At 42.9% G+C, this 23,664-nt stretch overlaps 1 protein-coding gene across 1 annotated transcript in view; it reads left to right on the plus strand.

Moving 5' to 3' along the window:
- ak5 (adenylate kinase 5) overlaps positions 1 to 23,664 on the plus strand; it is a 109,427-nt gene that overhangs the window by 5,168 nt on the left and 80,595 nt on the right. The window contains exons 3-5 of the mRNA XM_060928967.1: positions 2,448 to 2,594; positions 3,263 to 3,435; positions 20,710 to 20,823. Of these exons, the coding sequence (XP_060784950.1) occupies positions 2,448 to 2,594; positions 3,263 to 3,435; positions 20,710 to 20,823 (434 nt within the window). The remainder of the gene's footprint in view (positions 1 to 2,447; positions 2,595 to 3,262; positions 3,436 to 20,709; positions 20,824 to 23,664) is intronic.

The raw sequence follows: 23,664 nt of genomic DNA on the forward strand, positions 1-23,664 counted from the left end.
CACAACGTTCAAACATCAGAACGGGAAAAATCGTGACCTCAAAGTGTGACTTTCTTTCACTGTGGCACGGGTGTTGGGGTTTGAGCCAGATGGACTGGTTTGAGTATTTCAGAAACTGCTGATCTCCTGGGGTTTTCTCATACACACAACAGTCTCTGGCGTTTACGCAGAATGGTGCGAAAAACAAAAAACATCAAGTGAGTGAGCGACAGTTCTGTTCATAAGAGAGGTCAGAGGAAAAGGAACAGATTGAGCAGTTTGAGCTGCCAGGAAGGATCTACGTAGCAACTCGTATAATCGCTCTTTACAACCGTGGTGAGCAGAAAAGCATCTTGGCGGAACAGCAACAGCAGAAGAACACATTGGGTTCCACCCCTGCAGCCAAGAACAGGAATCTTAGAATCAAGAACAAGTTCCTATTAAAGTGGACAGTGAGTGTATTTGCAGTCCCTTTTTTTTTTTTTTGGTTATTTGATGTTATCTACAAAAATGGACACGATAAATTACAACCCTGATTCCAAAAAAGTTGGGACAAAGTACAAATTGAAAATAAAAACGGAATGCAATGATGTGGAAGTTTCAGAATTCCATATTTTATTCAGAATAGAACATAGATGACATATCAAATGTTTAAACTGAGAAAATGTATCATTTAAAGAGAGAAATTAGGTGATTTTTTTTTTTTTAATTTCATGACAGCACATCTCAAAGTTGGGACAAGGCCATGTTTATCACTGTGAGACATCCCCTTTTCTCTTTACAACAGTCTGTAAACGTCTGGGGACTGAGGAGACAAGTTGCTCAAGTTTAGGGATAGGAATGTTAACCCATTCTTGTCTCATGTAGGATTCTAGTTGCTCAACTGTCTTAGGTCTTTTTTGTCGTATCTTCCGTTTTATGATGCGCCAAATGTTTCCTATGGGTGAAAGATCTGGACTGCAGGCTGGCCAGTTCAGTACCCGGACCCTTCTTCTACGCAGCCATGATGCTGTAATTGATGCAGTATGTGGTTTGGCATTGTCATGTTGGAAAATGCAAGGTCTTCCCTGAAAGAGACGTCGTCTGGATGGGAGCATATGTTGCTCTAGAACCTGGATATACCTTTCAGCACTGATGGTGTCTTTCCAGATGTGTAAGCTGCCCATGCCACACGCACTAATGCAACCCCATACCATCAGAGATGCAGGCTTCTGAACTGAGCGCCGATAACAACTCGGGTCGTCCTTCTCCTTTTTAGTCCGAATGACACGGCGTCCCTGATTTCCATAAAGAACTTGAAATTTTGATTCGTCTGACCACAGAACAGTTTTCCACTTTGCCACAGTCCATTTTAAATGAGCCTTGGCCCAGAGAAGACGTCTGCGCTTCTGGATCATGTTTAGATACGGCTTCTTCTTTGAACTATAGAGTTTTAGCTGGCGACGGCGGATGGCACGGTGAATTGTGTTCACAGATAATGTTCACTGGAAATATTCCTGAGCCCATTTTGTGATTTCCAATACAGAAGCATGCCTGTATGTGATGCAGTGCCGTCTAAGGGCCCGAAGATCACGGGCACTCAGTATGGTTTTCCAGCCTTGACCCTTACGCACAGAGATTCTTCCAGATTCTCTGAATCTTTTGATGATATTATGCACTGTAGATGATGATATGTTCAAACTCTTTGCAATTTTACACTGTTGAACTCCTTTCTGATATTGCTCCACTATTTGTCGGCGCAGAATTAGGGGGATTGGTGATCCTCTTCCCATCTTTACTTCTGAGAGCTGCTGCCACTCCAAGATGCTCTTTTTATACCCAGTCATGTTAATGACCTATTGCCAATTGACCTAATGAGTTGCAATTTGGTCCTCCAGCTGTTCCTTTTTTGTACCTTTAACTTTTCCAGCCTCTTATTGCCCCTGTCCCAACTTTTTTGAGATGTGTTGCTGTCATGAAATTTCAAATGAGCCAATATTTGGCATGAAATTTCAACACGTCTCACTTTCGACATTTGATATGTTGTCTGTTCTATTGTGAATACAATATCAGTTTTTGAGATTTGTAAATTATTGCGTTCCGTTTTTATTTACAATTTGTACTTTGTCCCAACTTTTTTGGAATCGGGGTTGTACAGAACAAAGCAGTAGCTTGGTGTCACTCCGTAGCAACATCAGACTCGGTAAGGAGGTGTGACTCGATGTTTGTTTAAAGGTGGAATTGTACATGAGACGTTTTTTGAACCTTGACCAATTCTGTTGTTTTATGATAGTTTATAGTGTTACTAGGACAACCAGGGTAAATGTATCACAAGTTGAGTGATGCTAAACTGGTAGCTATGCAAGTTTCACTTGCACGTTAGCAATATTCATATTATAAGGAAAGATTTTGATTTCATTCAACTAAAAAGTTTTTGGTAATCGGACTCCATCTACCTCATGCAGCTGCACGTCTGTCTGTTCTCTCAGTGCTACCCGACAGGTACGAGCGCCTGCCACCCATCCACCAGTTCTCCATCGAGAGCGACTCGGACTTGTCTGAAACAGCGGAGCTGATTGAAGAGTATGAAGTGTTTGACCCATCCAGACCGCGGCCCAAAGTCATCCTCATCATCGGTGAGTGAAAATTAAAGTCTGGGAAGTGCAGCATTTTACTGCTGATCAACACTTTTTTTTTTTTTTTTTTTTTTTTACGCAATTATCAGAAATCATGGTGCGTTAAAAATTGAACAGCGAAGATGAAATGTTTTCATATGAACATGCGTTAAGGATAAGTCTCAAACAATGCATTATAACATCCATTACTTGTTCTTTAGTGTAACTAATGTCTGAAACACAATATTAGCTAGCCATGAAGAAACAAGCTAGCTTCTTGCCAAGCTAGACATTTTGGACAGTCACATTTTTCTGTTCTAATTACTTCCGCCAACTTTGGAGGAGATCATGTTTTTCGCCTGTTTGCTTGATTTTTTTTTTTATTTTTTTTTTTTGTTCCCAACGTAACTCAAAAAATAGTGAACGGATTTGGATGAAATTTGGAGGAAAGGCGATCCATGGGCCAAGGAACAAGTGATTAGATTTTGATGCGGATCCAGGATTTTTTTTTTGCTTTTGTCTGTTCCTAACGTAACTCAAAAAGTAGTGAATGGATTTTGATGGACAGCTTTAGTATTATCCTAGGTTCAAGTGATTTGATATTGATGATATGTGGCTTTGTGGAGGTATGAACTCTACCGAATGCCTTTCTAGTTTTAGTCATATTTCCGACTGTGTTACGTTTCCAGGTGGCCCGGGCAGCGGTAAAGGCACACAGAGCCTGAAGATTGCAGAGCGCTATGGTTTCGAGTACGTCTCCGTGGGTGAACTGCTGCGAAAGAAGATGATCCACAATGCAACCAGCAACAGAAAGTGGAGTCTGATCGCCCGGATCATTACTAACGGCGAACTGGCACCTCAGGTAACGGTGTCCCCATGTGGCAAATCGCAAAGAGAACCTGTTGTCCTTTTGTTAGCAAAGCTCGCGCAGGCTCAGCAGGAGGAATGTGCTAATTAAAGGCACGGCATTCCTTAATGAGTGAACGTTGCACGTTTTCAGGCTAACCATGAGAAAGGTACACGGTTCCATGATTAGGAAATGGAGAAGATGCCATGATTAATCATGAGGAAACATAATTAAAGGTTAACTATTTAGAGGAGTGAATCAAGGAAAAAAGCGGACATTACTATGCTAATTTTGTTATAAGCGTTTTGTCTTTCATCCTTAAGTTGTTGATTTGATTTAATTTTTCAGTATAAAGGTTAAAACTTCAGATATTTAACTATTTGGATGCCTACTTTGTTTCGTCTGAAATTGCTAAAGTGAAGGTAAAGCTAACAGGTTAGCTGATTAGATATTTCGCTGCATGGAAACTTAAGATGGAAAAAAAAATAGCTACACTGATTTTTTTAGTAATTTGCCACCACATCTGAGAGAAATGTTGATATTCCTGATAATTTCATCTTGTTTCCACCATCGCTATGCTTTTAGATTGTCTAGAAATCTTAACTGCAGTGCGCTAGCTAGATAAACTCATCGCTCCAGTCATTAGCTAGCTCTGTTTGAGTGTCTCTGTTGCCTAGCAACAGTGTTCACCTCATGTTCGATGCAAGAAGCGCTAGAAAATACTATTAAACTAGACTGAGCAAGAACAAACCAGTTTAAACTGGTTCGAACCGACTTGGTGCTGCTTTAGTTCATTAGGCAGCATGGAAACAAATTCCTTTTCAGGAGATTTGATGAGCTTTTAATTTAAAATTTGTAGTTATTGATGAATATTCTGGTGTTTTCAGACAGGAAAATTGGGATTTGTGTTTTGTGCGATCTCGCACTGTACCGTATAATGGCTGCCATTTTGGTTTCATTTATACTGATAATTGACTGCATCTAATGCGCAGGTTTACGGCCGTTTAGCGCAAAAGTCTTTTCACCCAAGTTCTAAGAAGATTTAATCTTTATTATAAATGCCTGTTGATCGTGTTTTTAAAGATGTTTGATGGATTTTGGATTCTTGTCGTTTTTTTTTTCCTGACAAGCCGAACCTGTAGACTCATCAGCACAGCTTCACTTTGTGGCTTTACTAGTCAAATACATACAAAAACAGTTATAGGCTATGCGATCTCAAATGGACTTGTCAACAACTGATCCGTGACATGCAGAGCAGCAGAAAAAGAAAGTTGAATATTTGACGGTGATTCTGGCTTCTCATCCCGAAACAATCGTAATAAACCCTTTGCTATATCAAGAAGAGTATTTTATTTTGATTATTATGACCATTCCATGTTTGAAATAAGAGTTGTGATTAAAATGAGAGTTGTGCGAATCGACTTTTCTGCTAAATGACCGTATATATTAGTGCATCTCAAAAAATTAGAATACCATGAAAAAGTTCCCTTTTTTTCATAATTTAATTAAAAAAGGTAAACTTTCATATATTCTATATTCATTACATGTAAAGTGAAATATTTAAAGCCTTTTTTGTTTTAATTTTGATGATTATGGCTTATAGCTCATAAAAATCAGAAATCCAGTATCTCAAATTATTAGAATATTCCCTAAGATCAATCAAAAAAAGGATTTACAATACAGAAATGTCCAACTTCTGAAAAGTATATTCATTTATACACTCAATACTTGGTTGGGGCTCCTTTACCATGAATTACTGTGTCAATGCGGTGTGGCATGGAGATGATCAGTCTGTGGCACTGCTGAGGTGTTATTGAAGCCCAGGTTGCTTTGATAGTGGCCTTCAGCGTATCTGTATTTTTGGGTCGGGTGTTTCTCATCTTCCTCTTGAGAATACCCCATAGATTCTCTATGGGGTTCAGGTCAGGCAAGTTGTCTGGTCAATCAAACACAGTAATATCATGGTCAGAAAACCATTTGGTAGTAGTTTTGGCACTGTGGGTAGGTGCTAAGTCCTGCTGGAAAAGGAAATCAGCATCTCCAAAAAGCTCGTCAGCAGACGGAAGCATGAAGCGCTCTAAAATCTCCTGGTAGATGGCTGTGTTGACTTTGGACTTGATAAAATACAGTGGACCAACACCAGCAGATGACAGGGCACCCCAAATCATCACAGACTGTGGAAACTTCACACTGGGCTTCAAACACCTTGGATTCTGTGCCTCTCCACTCTTCCTCCAGACTCTAGAACCGTGATTTCCAAATTAAATGCAAAATGTACTTTCATCTGAAAAGAGGACTTTGGACCACTGAGCGACAGTCCATTTCTTTCTCTCCTTAGCCCAGATAAGACACTTCTGACATTGTCTCTGGCTCAGGAGTAGCTTGATATTAGGAACGCGAAAGTCGTATCCCCTTTCTTGAAGATGTCTGTTCGTGATGGGTCTTGATACACTGACACCAGCCTCAGTCCACTCCTTGTGAAGCTCTCCCAAGTTTTTGAATCGACTTTTCTTGACAATCCTCTCAAGACTGCGGCCATCCCTGTTGCTTGCGCACCTTTTCCAGCCACCCTTTTCAGCAATGACCTTTTGTGGCTTACCCTCCTTGTGGAGAGCACCAGTGATCATCTTCTGGACAACAGTCAAGTCAGCAGTCTTTCCCATGATTGTGGTTGCGTGTACTGAACTAGACCGAGAGATGCACTGTGTTCATACTGTTTTACTCAAACTCGAAGTTAAATATTCTAATATTTTGAGATTTTTTTTGTTTTTGTACTGTATGCCATACTGATTAAAATAGAAAAATGCTTGAAACATATTTTAGTTTGTGTAATGAGTCTATAACATTTTCACTTTCTTAAATAACTGATGGAAAATATCAAACTTTTTCACAATATTCTAATTTTTTGAGATGCACTAGTATAGTACATCTTGAACAAGCAAAAACGCAGCCATCCTTCCGGTCATGCTACCTTGTAGCTATGTTCGCTAGCTAGCTGTGGTATAGCTACAATGTTAGTGAGGTGGGTTCGGTGTGCAGAAAGCTCACAGTTTATTTGGTTGGGTTTGATTAAGTACTGTTTATTTTAATCCTTATTAAGGTGCGTCAGTTTAGCCATCTTTTTATCGCAAGTTGTACAGTGAAGCCAGAAATTCAGTCTCAAATATGGTGACGCCAAAAAAAAAAAAAAACATCTCGCGACTGAAACCTTATGGTGCTTTTTTTTTTTAAAATCCCTTGATGTTGTTTGTTTGAGATCACATGGCTCTGTCAGTAGTGAATCATTTTTAGAAACGCACATCACCACAGATTTCCTGTGTGAAATCTTGTCACATCCAAATGCTTACCTTTTCTCCAAAATAGATTTGTGCCCAAGTATCTGTTGTTGGGGAAGGAAAAAGAAAAAGGCTTGGTAATAAAATACAGCTCGAATTCCCCTTTGTACCACCGTTAACAAAAAGACGTCTTAAATTCCTGGCCAAAAATAAGGTTATGTTCTCCCACACCCTTTCCTGCCGTGTTCTTTTACCAGAAAAGCCTTTTTGCATGAAAGATATTCGCAGGACGGGGCCTACAGGCTCAACCAAGGAACTGTTCCAAGCATTTAATTCCAGGAAGTACTCGAGTATGTTTTTGAAAATTGCAGCGAGAGTCAATCTATAAAGATTAGTCCAGAGAAGACGAAATGGACAACATGAGTCACTAATCCTGAGCTGCATTAGATCTATTAGATATAAAGGCCAAGCCTGTGATGAAGCATCAGATTAGGGTGAAAATCAGTAGTGGATTACTGGAACATCTGGTGTGCACGTTCAAATCATGTAAAAGTGAGTGTGTCCTGTGGATGAGACTTCTTATGATGAAGATGAAAGTTGAATTCAACGACGAGGTTGTTTGCTTTGGCTTCGCACGTTACTTTCGTTCCAATGTCAGAATATTTTGGCAAATGAAATATTTTCGAATCCACATGTAAATATTGTCAGACCGAAACACTACCAAGACTTTTTTGTGTTTTTCGGTTTTCGCCTGGTTGCCTCTTCAGTGCTTTTCTGAGAATGTTATGAAGTTCCCCAGTGACCTATAAACCACCAGCTCGTTCAAAAAAAAAAAAAACCCAAATCAAATTTCTTAAAAAAAGCAGCCTAAGGTGTGTTTACCGAACCGTGAATTAGTACATGTAATTTCCATCACTTGCTGCATGTCACTCATGTCCTCTATGATTTGTTAAAATCATAAGAGTGCGTAGGCTTGAAAAAAGTGGCTTATTTGCATGAGTTTGAGCGACGGGAATGGACTAGCGTGGGCGTAAATTTCCTCTCGGGTACACAGCAAGTCCTGAAACTGCATTCACGGTCTATCAAAGGAAAATCTGATAGTTGCCTCTGAGAGGATAAGAACGGTAAATGCTGCCTCAGGAAGATGCCAAACAAGACAGCGAGGCATCAAGGACCATTTGAAACTGATCAAATTCTTATTTCCATGCCTTTAAACTGGCACAGTTGAAAGTAATATCGATATACTAGTGCATCTCAAAAAATTAGACTATTGTGAAAAAGTTCAATATTTTCCATCAGTTATTTAAGAAAGTGAAAGTTATATATTATAGACTCATTACACATAAACTAAAATGTTTCAAGCATTTTTCTATTTTAATCAGTATGGCATACAGTACAAAAACATAAAAAAAACCCATCTCAAAATATTAGAATATTTCATTTCGAGTAAAACAGTATGAACACAGTGTATCTCTTGGTCTAGTTCAGTACACGCAACCACAATCATGGGGAAGACTGCTGACTTGACTGTTGTCCAGAAGATGATCACTGATGCCCTCCACAAGGAGGGTAAGCCATAAAAGGTCATTGCTGAAAAGGGTGGCTGGAAAAGGTGCGCAAGCAACAGGGATGGCCGCAGTCTTGAGAGGACTGTCAAGAAAAGTCGATTCAAGAACTTGGGAGAGCTTCACAAGGAGTGGACTGAGGCTGGTGCCAGTGTATCAAGACCCATCACGAACAGACATCTTCAAGAAAGGGGATACGACTTTCGCGTTCCTAATATCAAGCTACTCCTGAGCCAGAGACAATGTCAGAAGTGTCTTATCTGGGCTAAGGAGAGAAAGAAATGGACTGTTGCTCAGTGGTCCAAAGTCCTCTTTTCAGATGAAAGTACATTTTGCATTTAATTTGGAAATCACGGTTCTCGAGTCTGGAGGAAGAGTGGAGAGGCACAGAATCCAAGGTGTTTGAAGCCCAGTGTGAAGTTTCCACAGTCTGTGATGATTTGGGGTGCCATGTCATCTGCTGGTGTTGGTCCACTGTATTTTATCAAGTCCAAAGTCAACACGGCCATCTACCAGGAGGTTTTAGAGCGCTTCATGCTTCCGTCTGCTGACGAGCTTTTTGGAGATGCTGATTTCCTTTTCCAGCAGGACTTAGCACCTACCCACAGTGCCAAAACTACTACCAAATGGTTTGCTGACCATGATATTACTGTGTTTGATTGCCCAGCCAACTTGCCTGACCTGAACCCAATAGAGAATCTATGGGGTATTGTCAAGAGGAAAATGAGAAACACCCGACCCAAAAATACAGATACGCTGAAGGCCGCTATCAAAGCAACCTGGGCTTCAATAACACCTCAGCAGTGCCACAGACTGATCACCTCCATGCCACACCGCATTGATACAGTAATTCATGGTAAAGGAGCCCCAACCAAGTATTGAGTGTATAAATGAATATACTTTTCAGAAGTTGGACATTTCTGTATTGTAAATCCTTTTTTTGATTGATCTTAGGGAATATTCTAATAATTTGAGATACTGGATTTCTGATTTTCATGAGCTATAAGCCATAATCATCAAAATTAAAACAAAAAAGGCTTTCATATATTCATTACATGTAAAGTGAAATATTTAAAGTTTACCTTTTTGAATTAAATTATGAAAAAAAGGAACTTTTTCATGGTATTCTAATTTTTTGAGATGCACTAGTATGTGTTACCCATAAATCTGTACAGCAGCTCCTTCAAACAAAATGGATATAATTTTTTTTTTTTTTTGCCTGAAATTGCTCAGCTAAAGTGATGTCTCATCTCATTATCTGTAGCCGCTTTATCCTGTTCTACAGGGTCGCAGGCGAGCTGGAGCCTATCCCAGCTGACTACGGGCGAAAGGCGGGGTACACCCTGGACAAGTCGCCAGGTCATCACAGGGCTGACACATAGACACAGACAACCATTCACACTCTCATTCACACCTACGGTCAATTTAGAGTCACCAGTTAGCCTGACCTGCATGTCTTTGGACTGTGGGGGAAACCGGAGCACCCGGAGGAAACCCACGCAGACACGGGGAGAACATGCAAACTCCACACAGAAAGGCCCTTGCCGGCCACGGGGCTCGAACCCGGACCTTCTCGCTGTGAGGCGACAGCGCTAACCACTACACCACCGTGCCGCCCCGCTAAAGTGATGTGGTGAAGCTAAAGCTAGCATGTTGGCTGATTAGAAATTTGGTTACATGGAAACTTAAGATGGGGGGGGCGGGGGGAGCCACACTTTTTTTAAAGTATTTTACCACCATATCTGAGAGAAATGTTGATATTTCTGCTAATTTTGTCTTATTTGCTGGGGGGGATGGTGGGGATCATCCCCCCCCCCTCTGGTTTATATCTCTGCTGAAAAAAAATCCTCGGGGACAACCTCGTCAATAAAACAAACAAACCAAAAAAAAAGTTGATATGACAGGCATGTTGTGACACAACTTTCTATGGTCTACATTGCACTCACTTTCAAAATGACCCGAAGTGGCAGCTTTGATGTTCACGAACGTCCCCAGCAAATATCTACATTGTAGATAATAACAATATCCAGAGTGTGAACGTGGATTTAGCGCCATGAATCACATCCTTATTGATGAGCGCAACAGAATGAATGTATCCACACTGACAGCCTTCTTTTCCTCGTTGTCAATGGGCCAGACGTGCGTTCCTTCCCTGCTGAGAAATTCGCAGAAACGTGGATTAAAGAAGGGCGAAACGCAGCGGATAGCGCACCGACGGGAAAGCAGAAAAGGCCACATGAACTGCGCCATCAGAGCAAACTGTTCATTTAGTATTCATGCATTTCAGTGATTTTCGAGTCACTGTCCATTTAATCCGGAGGGAGAGAAACATCACAGCAACGTGACAAGCAGTGCGAACTTTGTTGTGTGTTAGTGTTCGTGTATTTAGTCAGAGAGATAGGAAGATGAATTTACTATCTCTGGTTCGTTTTCATTTAGTGTTTGTGGCAGCAGGGGCGTGGTCAAGCATCAGTCTGTGACAGAAGGACGGCAGGACAGAACTGATTTCACACAACTTGCTTTTATTCAGCTTTTCAGCTTCTATCTGCACTCACACATACACACACACATCAGTCGTCTAGTTGTGGCGAGAGCTCCCTCTGCTCTCGCTCTCTCTCCTTAAATAGGGCGCGGTCACTGGGAAGACACACAAACACATGAATTAACGACAGGTGTAGTGATTCTGCCACTTACCTTCCCTGACTCCGCCTTCCTGTCACAGACCGACGCTTGACCACGCCCCCGCTGCCACAGTGTTATTCATTTGATATCATCGGATGTTATTGAGCTGTTAGCCTATTGTTACCTTAATTTTGTGACGTTTCATGATTTAAAAAAAAAAACATCCCCCCCCTTCTGGTTTTTTGACAAATCGCACCCTGCTTATTTCCACCATAACGATGCTTTTACATTGTCTCGAAATCTTAACTGCAGTGCGCCAACTAGATAAACTCATCGCCCCAGTTGTTAGCTAGCTCTGTTTGAGTGTCTGTTGCCTAGCAACAGTGTTCACCTCATGCTCAATGCAAGAAGTGCTAGAAAATACTATTAAACTAGACTGAGCAAGAACAAACCAGTTTAAACTGGTTCGAACCGACTTGGTGCTGCTTTAGTTCATTAGGCAGGATGGAAACAAATTCCTTTTCAGGAGATTTGATGAGCTTTTAATTTAAAATTTGTAGTCATCGATGAATATTCTGGTGTTTTCAGACAGGGAAATTGGGATTTGTGTTTTGTGCGATCTCGCACTGTATAATGGCTGCCATTTTGTCTAGAAATCTCAAGTGCTGTGTGCTAGCTAGATAAACTCTTAGCCAAAGTCATTAGCTAGCTCTCTGAAAGCTAGAAAAAAATGGCGGACCAAACTTCACAAGAAGTTTTTTTTTTTTTTTTGGTATACAAATAGAAGTTTTGGGGCTTTTTTATTTTTGCTTCGATTTTTGAAAAGTTACAAAGAAAGTAGAAAGTGAGGAGTACATTGCGCCCGTTGTAAAAGTTTATATTGACTCTCCTGGAGTCTATTGCACATGAACATTTTCTTAGCAAACACAAAAGCATGTGACCACACCTTTGCGTTAAGCTTAAGGATAGTTACGTTTAATGTGGTGGGATGTCCACAAAACAAGTTTTTATATACATTTCATAAGTCCCTGATGTGGGTGGAGTACAGAAGCATGGCAGGTGAGAGATGACATTCGCGCGCACACTTATTTTCGTGTTGCTTTTCAGCTTCAACGTCTGTTTTAGACAGACACATGTATGCACGCACACAGTTGTGTTCTGGTCTGGGGAGATTCCTTCTCTCTGCTCTCTCCCTCCTTTTCTATCCTCTACCATCACTGCAGCACATATACACGCACAACATTTAATCGACAACAGGTGCATTGACTGCCACTCACCTTCCCTGGCCCCGCCCTTAGTTCACAAACTGACGCTTGGCCATGTCCCCCCCCCCCCCCCCCCCCCCCCATCTGTGGCCACCACTGTGGACCACCTCGATTTTAAATGGCTGGAGGGCAAGATACCAACCGGTGATCCACGCATTGGCGTCCTTCATGCGGTGGAACCACTAGAAGGGCGCGTGGTCTGAACAGAAAAGGAAAGAGCACCCCAGCAGGTAGTATCGGAGGGTGAGGACCATCCACTTGATGGCCAGGCACTCCTTTTTGATGGTGGTGTATGTACTTTCTCGCATCGAGAGCTTGCAGCTGATGTACAGCATAGGACGTTCCTTGCCCTCCACCTTCTGGGACAAAACGGTCCCCAGCCATCTGTCTGCCAAATAAAGGAGAGTGAGAAGCCAGGGGATTGTAAAAGTGCCCCCCCCACACACACACACACACACAGTGCAGCTTTTACCTTGGTGAAAGCCTGTTGGCCACTTTGTCAGCCAGGGATCAGTACACAAGAACCTCTGCCTTTACCTGCCACCTGATCCACAAAGCACCCCTTTACCCTTGCAGGGTATCAGAGTAGCATCAGCAGTGTTGTGGACGCTAAACCGGTCTGTTGTGGTGAAAAGAGAGCTGAGCCAAAAGGCAGCGCTCTCAATTTACTGGTCCATCTACGTTCCTACCCTCACCTATGGGTAATGACCGAAAGAATGAGATCATGAATCTCATCTCATCTCATTATCTCTAGCTGCTTTATCCTTCTACAGGGTCGCAGGCAAGCTGGAGCCTATCCCAGCTGACTATGGGCGAAAGGCGGGGTACACCCTGGACAAGTCGCCAGGTCATCACAGGGCTGACACATAGACAACCATTCACACTCACATTCACACCTACGGTCAATTTAGAGTCACCAGTTAACCTAACCTGCATGTCTTTGGACTGTGGGGGAAACCGGAGCACCCGGAGGAAACCCACACGGACACGGGGAGAACATGCAAACTCCACACAGAAAGGCCCTCGCCGGCCCCGGGGCTCGAACCCAGGACCTTCTTGCTGTGAGGCGAAAGCGCTAACCACTGCACCACCGTGCCGCCGAGATCATGAATCCAAGCGGTCAAAATGAGTTTTCTCTGCAGGATGGCTGGGCTGTCCCTTAGAGATGGGGTGAGAAGCTCTGTCATTCGGAAGAGGCTCAGAGTAGAACCGCTGCTCCTCCACATCAGAAGGAGTCAGTTGAGGTGGTTCGGGCACCTTGTTAGGATGCCCCTGGGACATCTCCCAAAGGAGGCTCTCTGGGCATGCCTCACTGGGAGGAGACCCCTGGGCAGACTTGGGACATGCTGGGGAGGTTACATCTCTCAGCTGGCCTGGGAGTGCCTCGGTATTCCCCCGGAAGAGCTGGTGGAAGTGGCTGGGGAGAGGGAGGTCTGGGCAGCTTTACTTGGGCTACTACCCCTGTGACCCAGACCCGGATAAGTCGGAGAAAATTGATGGATGGAAGCCTGTTGGCACTGCTCCTTCCACTGGACCAGATCTGATGCTCCCTTTTTAGTGAGCTCAATCAGCGGGCTGGTGACGTCTGAATAATAAGGTATGAACCGTAGATAGTACTATATGATAGTAGCCAGATAGTATGATAGTAGCCAGCCCCAGGAACTGTCACCCCCTTTTTGGCCTTGGGCCTCGGGCAGGCCGCAATCGCTGCAGTCTTGTCAATTTGGGGATGCACCTGCCCATGACCCAAGGGGAAACCCAGATACCGTACTTCCACCCGCCCAATTGTACATTTTTGGGTTAGCTGTGAGACCCGCACGCCTTAGCGACTCTAGGACAGCTGTAAGGTGTTCAAGGTGCCGCGGCCAATCATTGCTGTACACAATGATGATGTCAAGGTTTGCTGCTGCATAGGCGGCATGGGGAAGGAGGATCTTGTCCATGAGCCACTGGAACGTAGCGGGAGCCCCAAATAACCCAAAAGGAAGCGTGACAAACTGGTGTAACCCAAACGGTGTGGGAAAGGCCGTTTTCCCTCGGGATAGAGGAGTCGAGGGGATCTGCCAATATCCCTTCATTAAATCCAGTGTCGAATATAACACTGCAACCAGCACCTAATCGATCGAGCAACTCCTCAATGTGAGGCATTGGGTATACGTCGAATTTAGACACCGCGTTGACTTTTCTATAGTCTACACAGAATCGGACCGACCCGACCCATTGGTCTTGGGTACCAGAACCACTGGGATACTCAGTGATTCAGTCACTGTGTGACTCCTTGATTATGCCCATGTCGAGCATGGCCTTGAGTTCATCCTGAACCACCTTTTTTTCCATCTCATTATCTCTAGCCGCTTTATCCTTCTACAGGGTCGCAGGCAAGCTGGAGCCTATCCCAGCTGACTATGGGCGAAAGGCGGGGTACACCCTGGACAAGTCGCCAGGTCATCACAGGGCTGACACATAGACAACCATTCACACTCACATTCACACCTATGGTCAATTTAGAGTCACCAGTTAACCTAACCTGCATGTCTTTGGACTGTTGGGGAAACCGGAGCACCCGGAGGAAACCCACGGGGAGAACATGCAAACTCCGCTCAAAGGCCCTCGTCGGCCACGGGGCTCAAACCCGGACCTTCTTGCTGTGAGGGGACAGTGCTAACCACTACACCACCGTGCCGCCCTATTTATTTATTTATTTATTTATTTATTTGAAAATATATTTATTTAGTGTTCGGGTAAGCGGTAAGGGTGGCTACGCACCACCACCCCCGGGGGCATTTCAGTGTGGTCTTCTATGAGGTTGGTGCGGCCAGGAAGGGGCAAAAACATGTCGGAAAATTCCTCTTGCAACTTGGCAACCTCTGCGAGTTGGGCCGGTGAGAGGTGGTCTCCACAAGGGACCGATGTGGTTTGAGTTGTTGCTTTGGTCGTTTTACTTCCAGCTTCGCCTTCTCCGGAACTACTGATGCCAGTGCCACAGGGACCCCCTCGTTCCAACATTTTAATAGGTTGAGGTGGTATATTTGCAGGGCCCCACCCCTGTCTGTTCACCTCCCCTCATAGTCGATGTTCCCAATTCGCCATGTGACCTCGAAGGGCCCTTGCCACTTGGCGACTGTTTTTGAGCTTGACGTGGGCAATAACATGAGTATTTTGTCTCCCTGGGTGAACTTTCTCAGGCGTGTACCCTTTTCGTACAGCCGGGCTTGACGTTCTTGTGCCTGCCGAAATTCTCCTGGGTTAAGTGCGTGAATTTGTGGCGCTTTTGCACACAGGTCGAACGTATTGAATTTCGTTCTTACTAGGTGAAGGTCCCTCCTTCCAATTTTCCCGCAGCACATCCAAAATGCCATACGGCTTTGGCCCGTATAATAATTAAAACGGTGAAAATCCTGTGGAGGCTTTCAGGACCTCTCATACTGCGAATAACGGGCTCGAGCCATTTATCCCAATTATGTGCATCCTCACTGACAAATTTCTGTATTAAATTAAGTGTTTGATTAAATCGCTCCGCTAAGCCATCTGTTTGTGGGTGATAGATGCTGGTATGGGTAGATTTAATTCCCAGTAACTCTTACAGTTCACACAGTGTGCGTGACCTAAACGTAGTGCCTTGGTCTGTCAGGATTTCTTGCGGAATCCCGACCCAGGAGATAATACGGAAGACCACTTCCACAATACTGCGTGCGGAGATATTGCGGAGCGGCACTGCTTCCGGATATCTGGTTGCATAGTCCACCAGAACTAAAATAAAGTGATCTCCTCTTGCTGACTGATCTAATGGCCCTTAGTGTCCAGAAGAACTGTGGCTGCAAGATGCTCAGTAAAACCTACAGCTCATTTCCTTATAAAACTGCGCTCGTTGTACCAGAGACGACTTTCTATTTATTTATTTACGCAAAGGGCCGTCTCACACCACGTATTGACTTTGTTTCATTTATTATGGCTTACTGATTACTGGTAATAGTATTTTTTTATTTTTTTTTAAATTACACACACCCTGCTTGCAGTGCGTCAAAAAATAACTTAGTGCTTCGATATGTTAATTTGGGTTCTGTGGCATTTATCTGGCATTTCGTCTGTAAGGAGTAGAAGCACAGGAAGTGCGTACATGCTCAGGAGTTTTTCCGCTGCCCTTGAATTTCCAGTCATGTTCTCATCTGCAAAATCAGACAGCTGTGTTTTTCAGCCCTGAAGGCACAAGATTGTGTTTTTTTTTTTTTTTTCCCCCCTTTTTCCAAAATCTGTATTTAAAAATAACGTCCTTTAAAAGCCCTCATGACCGTGATGTATTTCTGCTAATGCAGACTGAAAAAAAAAAAAATCAAACAATAAAGCAAAAAGGTCTGATTTTTATCTTCAGCCCTATTCGGATTGGCCTAGTGTTACACGAGGAGGTTGGGTAACGTATGTAATTATTACCAGAGTTGATTAGTTCTGTCTGAGAGCCAACTTTCCAGACTGCATAAAGGTTCTGCTGCCTTTTACCTTCTGTAAAACAAGTCGTAGAAATAACCTCTCGGTCACGTGTGTAAATATTCCATGGAAAAGGTGTTTTTATTCTGTTTTTTCTTTAGTTGTGTTAAACACCTGTGTTGTGTGTTTTGGATCATCAGGGACCAAACACACCCACAACACGGACTATTCACGCTCCTACCATCTGGCAGATGCTACAGGAGTGTGAAAGCAAGGACTACTAGACTGACAAACAGTTTTTACCCCCAGGCCATCAGGCTTTTGAACCATGGATTGTAATCACCATCTACCTCTATATTTCCATCAGGCTTTGAACCACGGTTTATATTAGCAATTTTGCACAAGACATTGCACAGTATATCTACCTCCATGTTTGCACATTGTTTGTTTGCCTCTTTTTTTTTTTAAATGTTATCTTCATTTTTCATTCAACTTTTATATTTTGCATTCCATATGCACTTTATATTTTATATTTCATATTTTATATACATTACCGTTCAAAAGTTTGGGGTCACTTTGAAATGTCCTTATTTTTGAAAGAAAAGCACTGTTCTTTTCAATGAAGATCACTTTAAACTAATCAGAAATCCACTCTATACATTGCTAATGTGCTAAATGACCATTCTAGCTGCAAATGTGTGGTTTTCGGTGCAATATCTCCATAGGTGTATAGAGGCCCATTTCCAGCAACTCTCACTCCAGTGTTCTAATGGTACAATGTGTTTGCTCATTGCCTCAGAAGGCTAATGGATGATTAGAAAACCCTTGTACAATCATGTTAGCACAGCTGAAAACAGTTTAGCTCTTTAGAGAAGCTATAAAACTGACCTTCCTTTGAGCAGATTGAGTTTCTGGAGCATCACATTAATTTGTGGGGTCGATTAAATGCTCAAAATGGCCAGAAAAATGTCTTGACTATATTTTCTATTCATTTTACAACTTATGGTGGGAAATAAGTGTGACTTTTCATGGAAAACAAACACACAATTGTCTGGGTGACCCCAAACTTTTGAATGGTAGTGTATATATTTCTTTTTATATTGGTAAGCATAGTTTGGTCAGGCAGTTGCACAATAAGAATTTCATTACCCAATAATAAACCGCTGTGTCTGTGTATATGACAAACATCTTGAATCTTGAAATACGATCGTGGCATTTTGTCCAGTCTCCAGTTGCGACCTTGACAGCGGGATATTACATGCAAACCTTTTTGAACTGAACGACGCACAAAGCCTAATAATATCAGCCCTTCTAATTGGCGCCATGTTTTCTAGTTACGAGCAGTGGTTTTGTTTTTTTGGGTGTGACAGCAGGGTGTACTAGCCTGGCAAGCCAGACTAAATGTGAATATTTAGTCTGGCCTCGATCCGTAGACATTTCCGAAGCGGGTGGGAGGAACAACCCGCTGTCTTTCAAACTGTCTCTGTGCGTATAGGCCAACGCTCTGACCAATCAGCGCAACAGTGACTGTGACGTAGTCAGAGCGACAGAAAGCAGTGGGGGAGGCCTTGAAATAAATAATTTTTCAAAATGCGTATTAATTAATAAACAGGTTCTAGATATTAAGAAGTTTGGAGATAATGACCACAAGGTTGGAGTCTGTACCACATACACATTTTTTTTCCAAGTGTTTTTCAAGGGTTTGCTTAAACTGTTTTTGAGAGTTTTTATTTAGTGGTGTTTGGTGAAATAATTTCCCTTAAATTTAAAATAACGGGAAAATAAGAAACAATCAAAAAGTAATGTTTCAAAGCTGTTTATTAATTCTTCGTACTGCACAAACTAGCCCCATCCTTTTGGCTACGAGCGGAGCCAGCTGGTAGATCAGACTTTTGCCATAGCCGGTCGGCAAAACAGCGAAAACGTCCTTCTTGAAAAGGAATGAGCGGAGAGCCTCTTCCTGCTCATGTTTCAACGAAAACTCCAAGTCTAATTCTTCTAAAACTGATTCCAAAGCGGAGTCAAACGCGCGCTGTTCTCTAGCCGTAGCCATCTTTCCTGTTGTGCTTTCTCCAGCGTCGCGCAAGCTTTGTCGTCACTCCTGCAAAAGCCCGCCCAAAGAATCCAAACAAAAACCTTGCGTTGTGATTGGCGGGCACGATTTGATGCCCGGGGTGTTTTTTGTTTATATGGTGCGAGGCTAGACCCACTCGTAGGCAAAAATATTTTTGGCCGCTAGGCGGGTGGGTCTAGTTTACTAGGCTAAGGGTGTACATCGAGTAGCTCTTTCCATCAGTCATTTATAGCATGCGACCATCGGGCCATTATTAAAAAATGTTCTGTTTCCGGTCCACCGGCCGGGTGAGTGCCGTTTGTGCGGTTGAAATATATATATATATTTTTTTTAACGCCGGTTTTTCGACACTTTTTTTTTTCGGGTTCGTAAATCTAAAATCGAACTTGACATTTCCGCATTCCCAGGGCTTTCCACTAAGGCTCATACTAGCCAGCCATGACAAATAAGTAGCCAGCCGGGGGGAGTAAACGCAAAATAAACTCCTGTGCACGCAGTTCCCAGGATTAAATGCATTTTCCACAGACCATTTATTTATTCACTTTACTCAAATACAAAGTAAAATGGCAGTAAATCTTCTTTCTTTTCTTGCGTATTGCATCATGAGGCGTTCCTGGCTTGTAAATCTCTTATTTTCGGTGCATGACACATTCACGCAGCTGAGCATGCTATGAATTAACAACGACAACGGTCTGCAGTGGGGCTACACAATTACACACTCGGCCAACATTTCTCCATTTGTGTATGAAAATACACTCCAACCACTCAGTTTGGGTTCATTTACGACCAGCGGTGTCTTTTGATGCCAGCACGTAATTGAACGAGAGAAGACTGGTTTACTGGAGACAAAATAAGCGTCATCTCTGCTTCTGTTCCCTCCGACACACTACTGCCTCCGCCGAGTGCGCGTGCACGCACACACTGCATGTCGGGGCCGCGGATGAGTTACTCTCCCTTGATCAACGAAGTCGGCGGGGAATTTGTGGTTATTATCGGTACAAACAGCGCGAATCACAACTTAAATGAGTGCGGTTCAGTTTGACATTTATTGTCAGTCCGTTAGATAAACATTTCATTTTATTAAAATCGAAAATTAATATTTAGAGCCTGTGGGCTACAAAAATAGTCATTAAAGTAGTCGGCTGTATGGCCGGCAGCCGGCGCTTGTGGAAAGCCCTGCATTCCGCGCAGAATATAGAATCGAATCAGCTCTGCGCATGCGCCGTGCGGCACAAAAAAACGGCAGCCACCATGAAGGAAGGAGATCCGGAGTTTTCAAACATTTGCTTAAGTGTGAAATCGTAAAATGGTATTCTAGCGAACAACAAAATAGTAAAGATTCAGAAAAACAAATCATTCAGTGATCATTTTAATAGTGTAATTTCATCCGAACTAGGCCTAACGCTCGATTTAGAACTACAGAAAGTCCGTGTGTCGGACATTTTAAGTACCTTTTGTAAAAGTTTTTGCAAATGTTGCAGTCAGCATTTAAAATGCTAACTTAAAGTTTTTGTACAAGTTTCAGTTTATTAAGCTGTCATATTTTATTAAATGTCTGCTTTTATAATAAAAAAAGTACCGAAAGGAAACGCAAACACAGCATTGCGATTTCTTATCCATCCATATATTAAAAAAAAAAAAATCCCTCCCTCCCGACTGAATTTTTTTTGCTCACCCGGTGGACAGGAAACTGATTTTTTTTTTTTAAGGATGGCCTCCTGTGGTAAAATTACGTGACCTCACCTCCGCATGTAAAACTAATCCCGTCCAAATAGGGCTTTCATACTGTCTAGTCCACTGCTGCAACATGATTGGCTGATTCCTATTAAAGTCGTGGTTGAGTGTATTTATCTTACACTGTCCTTAAATGCAGACATTTATGATTTTCGGAGTAAATTCTTTCTGTAAAACATTTTCGATGACCGATTTCACTTGGCTACGTCGACGTTGTAGCTCCGGTGCGATACGAAACTAAACAAGCCGAGTAACTGACTATGTTCGGTGTAAATGTGGATAATAAAATCTATCATGTCCCTTTTTTTAATATAAACGCTGTTCCCTAACAGGAGACGACGATCACCGAGATCAAGCAGAAGATCATGAAGCTACCGGACGCCAGCGGAATAGTCATTGACGGATTTCCTCGGGATGTCGCGCAGGCACTTTCTTTTGAAGATCAGGTGGGTGTGTTTTGTTACTACACGCCCTGAACCATATTAAGAGCTAATTGGCGAAGTAATTATGTTCATCAGGACACACAGGTTAATTTTAAATTATCATACCTGCAAACTTGTCGCTTTTTGGCGACAGTTACCTTTTTCATTGTCAGTTGGGTCATTCACGTGAATCGTGTAGAACCGGAGAGTTTTTTTTGGGGGGGGGCGGCATCTGGGCCGATCGTAATCTCAACTGAGCTCGCGCCTGTCAAGAGAGGGGGGGTGGGCTTGCTGCCATGTTATAGGCCATTATTGGACAATTCTTATAATTGACATTTTTTCTGGACCAATCGGAATCTCAGCCTTTGCCTCAGGATCTTGAAACACACTGCCATCTATGTTCGCGCTTGTTAAGAGACCCCTGAACCTAATGTGGAAACTCTGATGGTAATTGAAGGTAAGTCAGCCTTTTTGGAGCTAAAACAACAGATATTTGTTTGCTAAGGCATGTTTCACAATTGGATCACGATCAGAAGCGACCAAACATTCGTGCGACCGATACATTTTCATATTGATCGTTAACTGTTGCCGAAATAATCGCATATGAAAAAGTAGTCGTGCAAAACCTGCACGTCTAAAGCGACCGTTGTGCAATGCAAAAGCATGAAATCTTGCGATATATCTTGCGACTGTTGTACAATGAAAGCAGGTGTTGTAAGATAGTGCGATAGGGTGGCGCGAATCATCTGGTAATTGGACGATTGAACGCGCGGCACTCGTGCAATTAACGAATCCATGGTACGAGTGCACGTACGAGTCAGGTTAGAGTCGACGACGGATAAGTAATGCCAGCACGCCCAAACGTCTTCGCTGGAGTTCTTGGAGTTGTACTCGGACATTCAGCAATCCCAATAGACGGCGAGGAGGTATTGGTGCAGCAGCATCCATGGTCAGTGGTGGTCTGAAGCAGCTGACTATACAGAGTTTATATACTAGTGACAAAGCGTGGCAAATTGAAGCTGATAAATCGCGCACTGATAGTAAAACATTGCAAGATGACATAAAATGTTGCGCAACAGTCTCATTGTTGCAAAACAGACGCACAGGGAGCTGCGATTCGTCCTATGATCTTTAAAACTCGTGCATCAGTATTCATTCATTTTCATTATTCATGCAAAACATACTGAAATAGTGTTTTTCAGTTTCCCTCCATGGTGTTTGCGTGCGTAAGGCCCAATCCCAATTCTAATTTCTACCCCTACCCCTCCCCCTTCCCCTTGGCCCTTCCCCTTGAAACTGAGCTACAAGGGATAGGGCTTGAAATTCAACCCTTACGTATTGGGATAGCCCTTCAACGATCGCATACGTCATCGCGTACCTCAGTCAGCGTTTACGTTAGCAAAACGCGACCAAATGCGTCATTGGCTGCGACCAGCCGCTACAGTCAGAGCCAGAGGCAGAAATCTCTGCTGGCAGGGTGTGATTTGTTAACTAACACCACTGAATGGGATCTCTTTGGCGCTTCGTGCACCACATCCGACAGAATGAGGTGTCAGAACACTCATGTAAACAATAAAAGCGAGAATAACAGAACAAAACGTACGCAGTCAAGCAACCGAAAACAATACTCACTCCCAAAGCTTTTTAGCAGCAGCTTGGATTTCAGAAATCGCTGCTCATTCTCAGCTCGAAAGCGAATCAAGCGGCGTGTTTCCTCTGGATAACAACTTAAAACACGTAAATAATGGAGAAAATACATTTATGACAATCTTTCGCCGCGGGAACCGCCATCTTTCTGAAATCCGCATGAAATCTCGCTGAAATCCGCATGGCATTGTGGGAAGTCACTCAAACCCCTTCGTTCGGAGTCTGCTCCAGGAAAATCTCCGTTTGGAGGGGTACAGAAGCCCTCCCCCTTCCCCTACCCCTCCGCGTTAACTGGGATTGGGATACCCCTACCCCTTCACGTGAACGCGCAAAATGGAGGGGAAGGGCTAAGGGGTTGGTCCAAGGGGTGAAATGGGATTCGGCCTAAGAGTGTTTGTGAAGCCCTTGTCCAGGCTAGAGAAGGAAAAAAATAAATGTTTTTCAGTATAATATAATTTTGTGTTTTGGTTCTTTTATTGTTTTCTTATTTCTTAACACTTGAGTTCAGTGTCGGCGTCACCATTATTCCCCCACCCCCACCCCCCGGACACTGTCACCTTTTTTTCTCTGACGAGTTTGCAGGTATGGATAATGAACGATGGCAGGTTTACTGTTACCACTCTGAAATGGATTCGTTTCCTATATCAGCACAACCTGAGGAGTTTTTTATTCCTTTTGTACCACAACAACTGGCCAACAGTGTTTTTTTTTTTTTTTTTAAATCCATTTATAATGACATATTTAATGTGGAACATCAAAGAAGCAAGTTGTTTCCTGTCGATTTCAAGATACAGCAAAGGCAATATTTTGATCCTGATCACTGAAAGAAATGATGTACTGTTTCCTGTGTGGGAATTTTGGGACGCCGTTTCTTGGCGCTCATTTTTATTTTATTTTTTTTTTGTGCTCAGCTGCTTCTTTGTGAAGTGCTCTATGTAATCGAGAGCAGTGTGCTAATTTTGTCTTATTTGAGCAGGGAAAATGCTGCGAGCAGAACACAATATGTCCGTATCGGAGCAGCTAATGGATTCTCTCACAGCTGTGAGCCAAATAGACTGAAGTCGATGACGGAGTTGGAAAGCGAGGGTTGCTAGCTTTTAAAAAGTGTTTTAATGGGTTAGTGTTGAGGGGCTTTGTGGAAAGTCCAGCTCTCTGGTTGTCAAGATTACCATTAACGCTGCTTTGAAGGGACTTTTATGTGCGGAAAATGGTAAATGC

This window comes from Neoarius graeffei, chromosome 1, assembly GCF_027579695.1.
Source record: "Neoarius graeffei isolate fNeoGra1 chromosome 1, fNeoGra1.pri, whole genome shotgun sequence".
In the NCBI taxonomy this organism is placed as follows: Eukaryota; Metazoa; Chordata; class Actinopteri; order Siluriformes; family Ariidae; genus Neoarius; species Neoarius graeffei.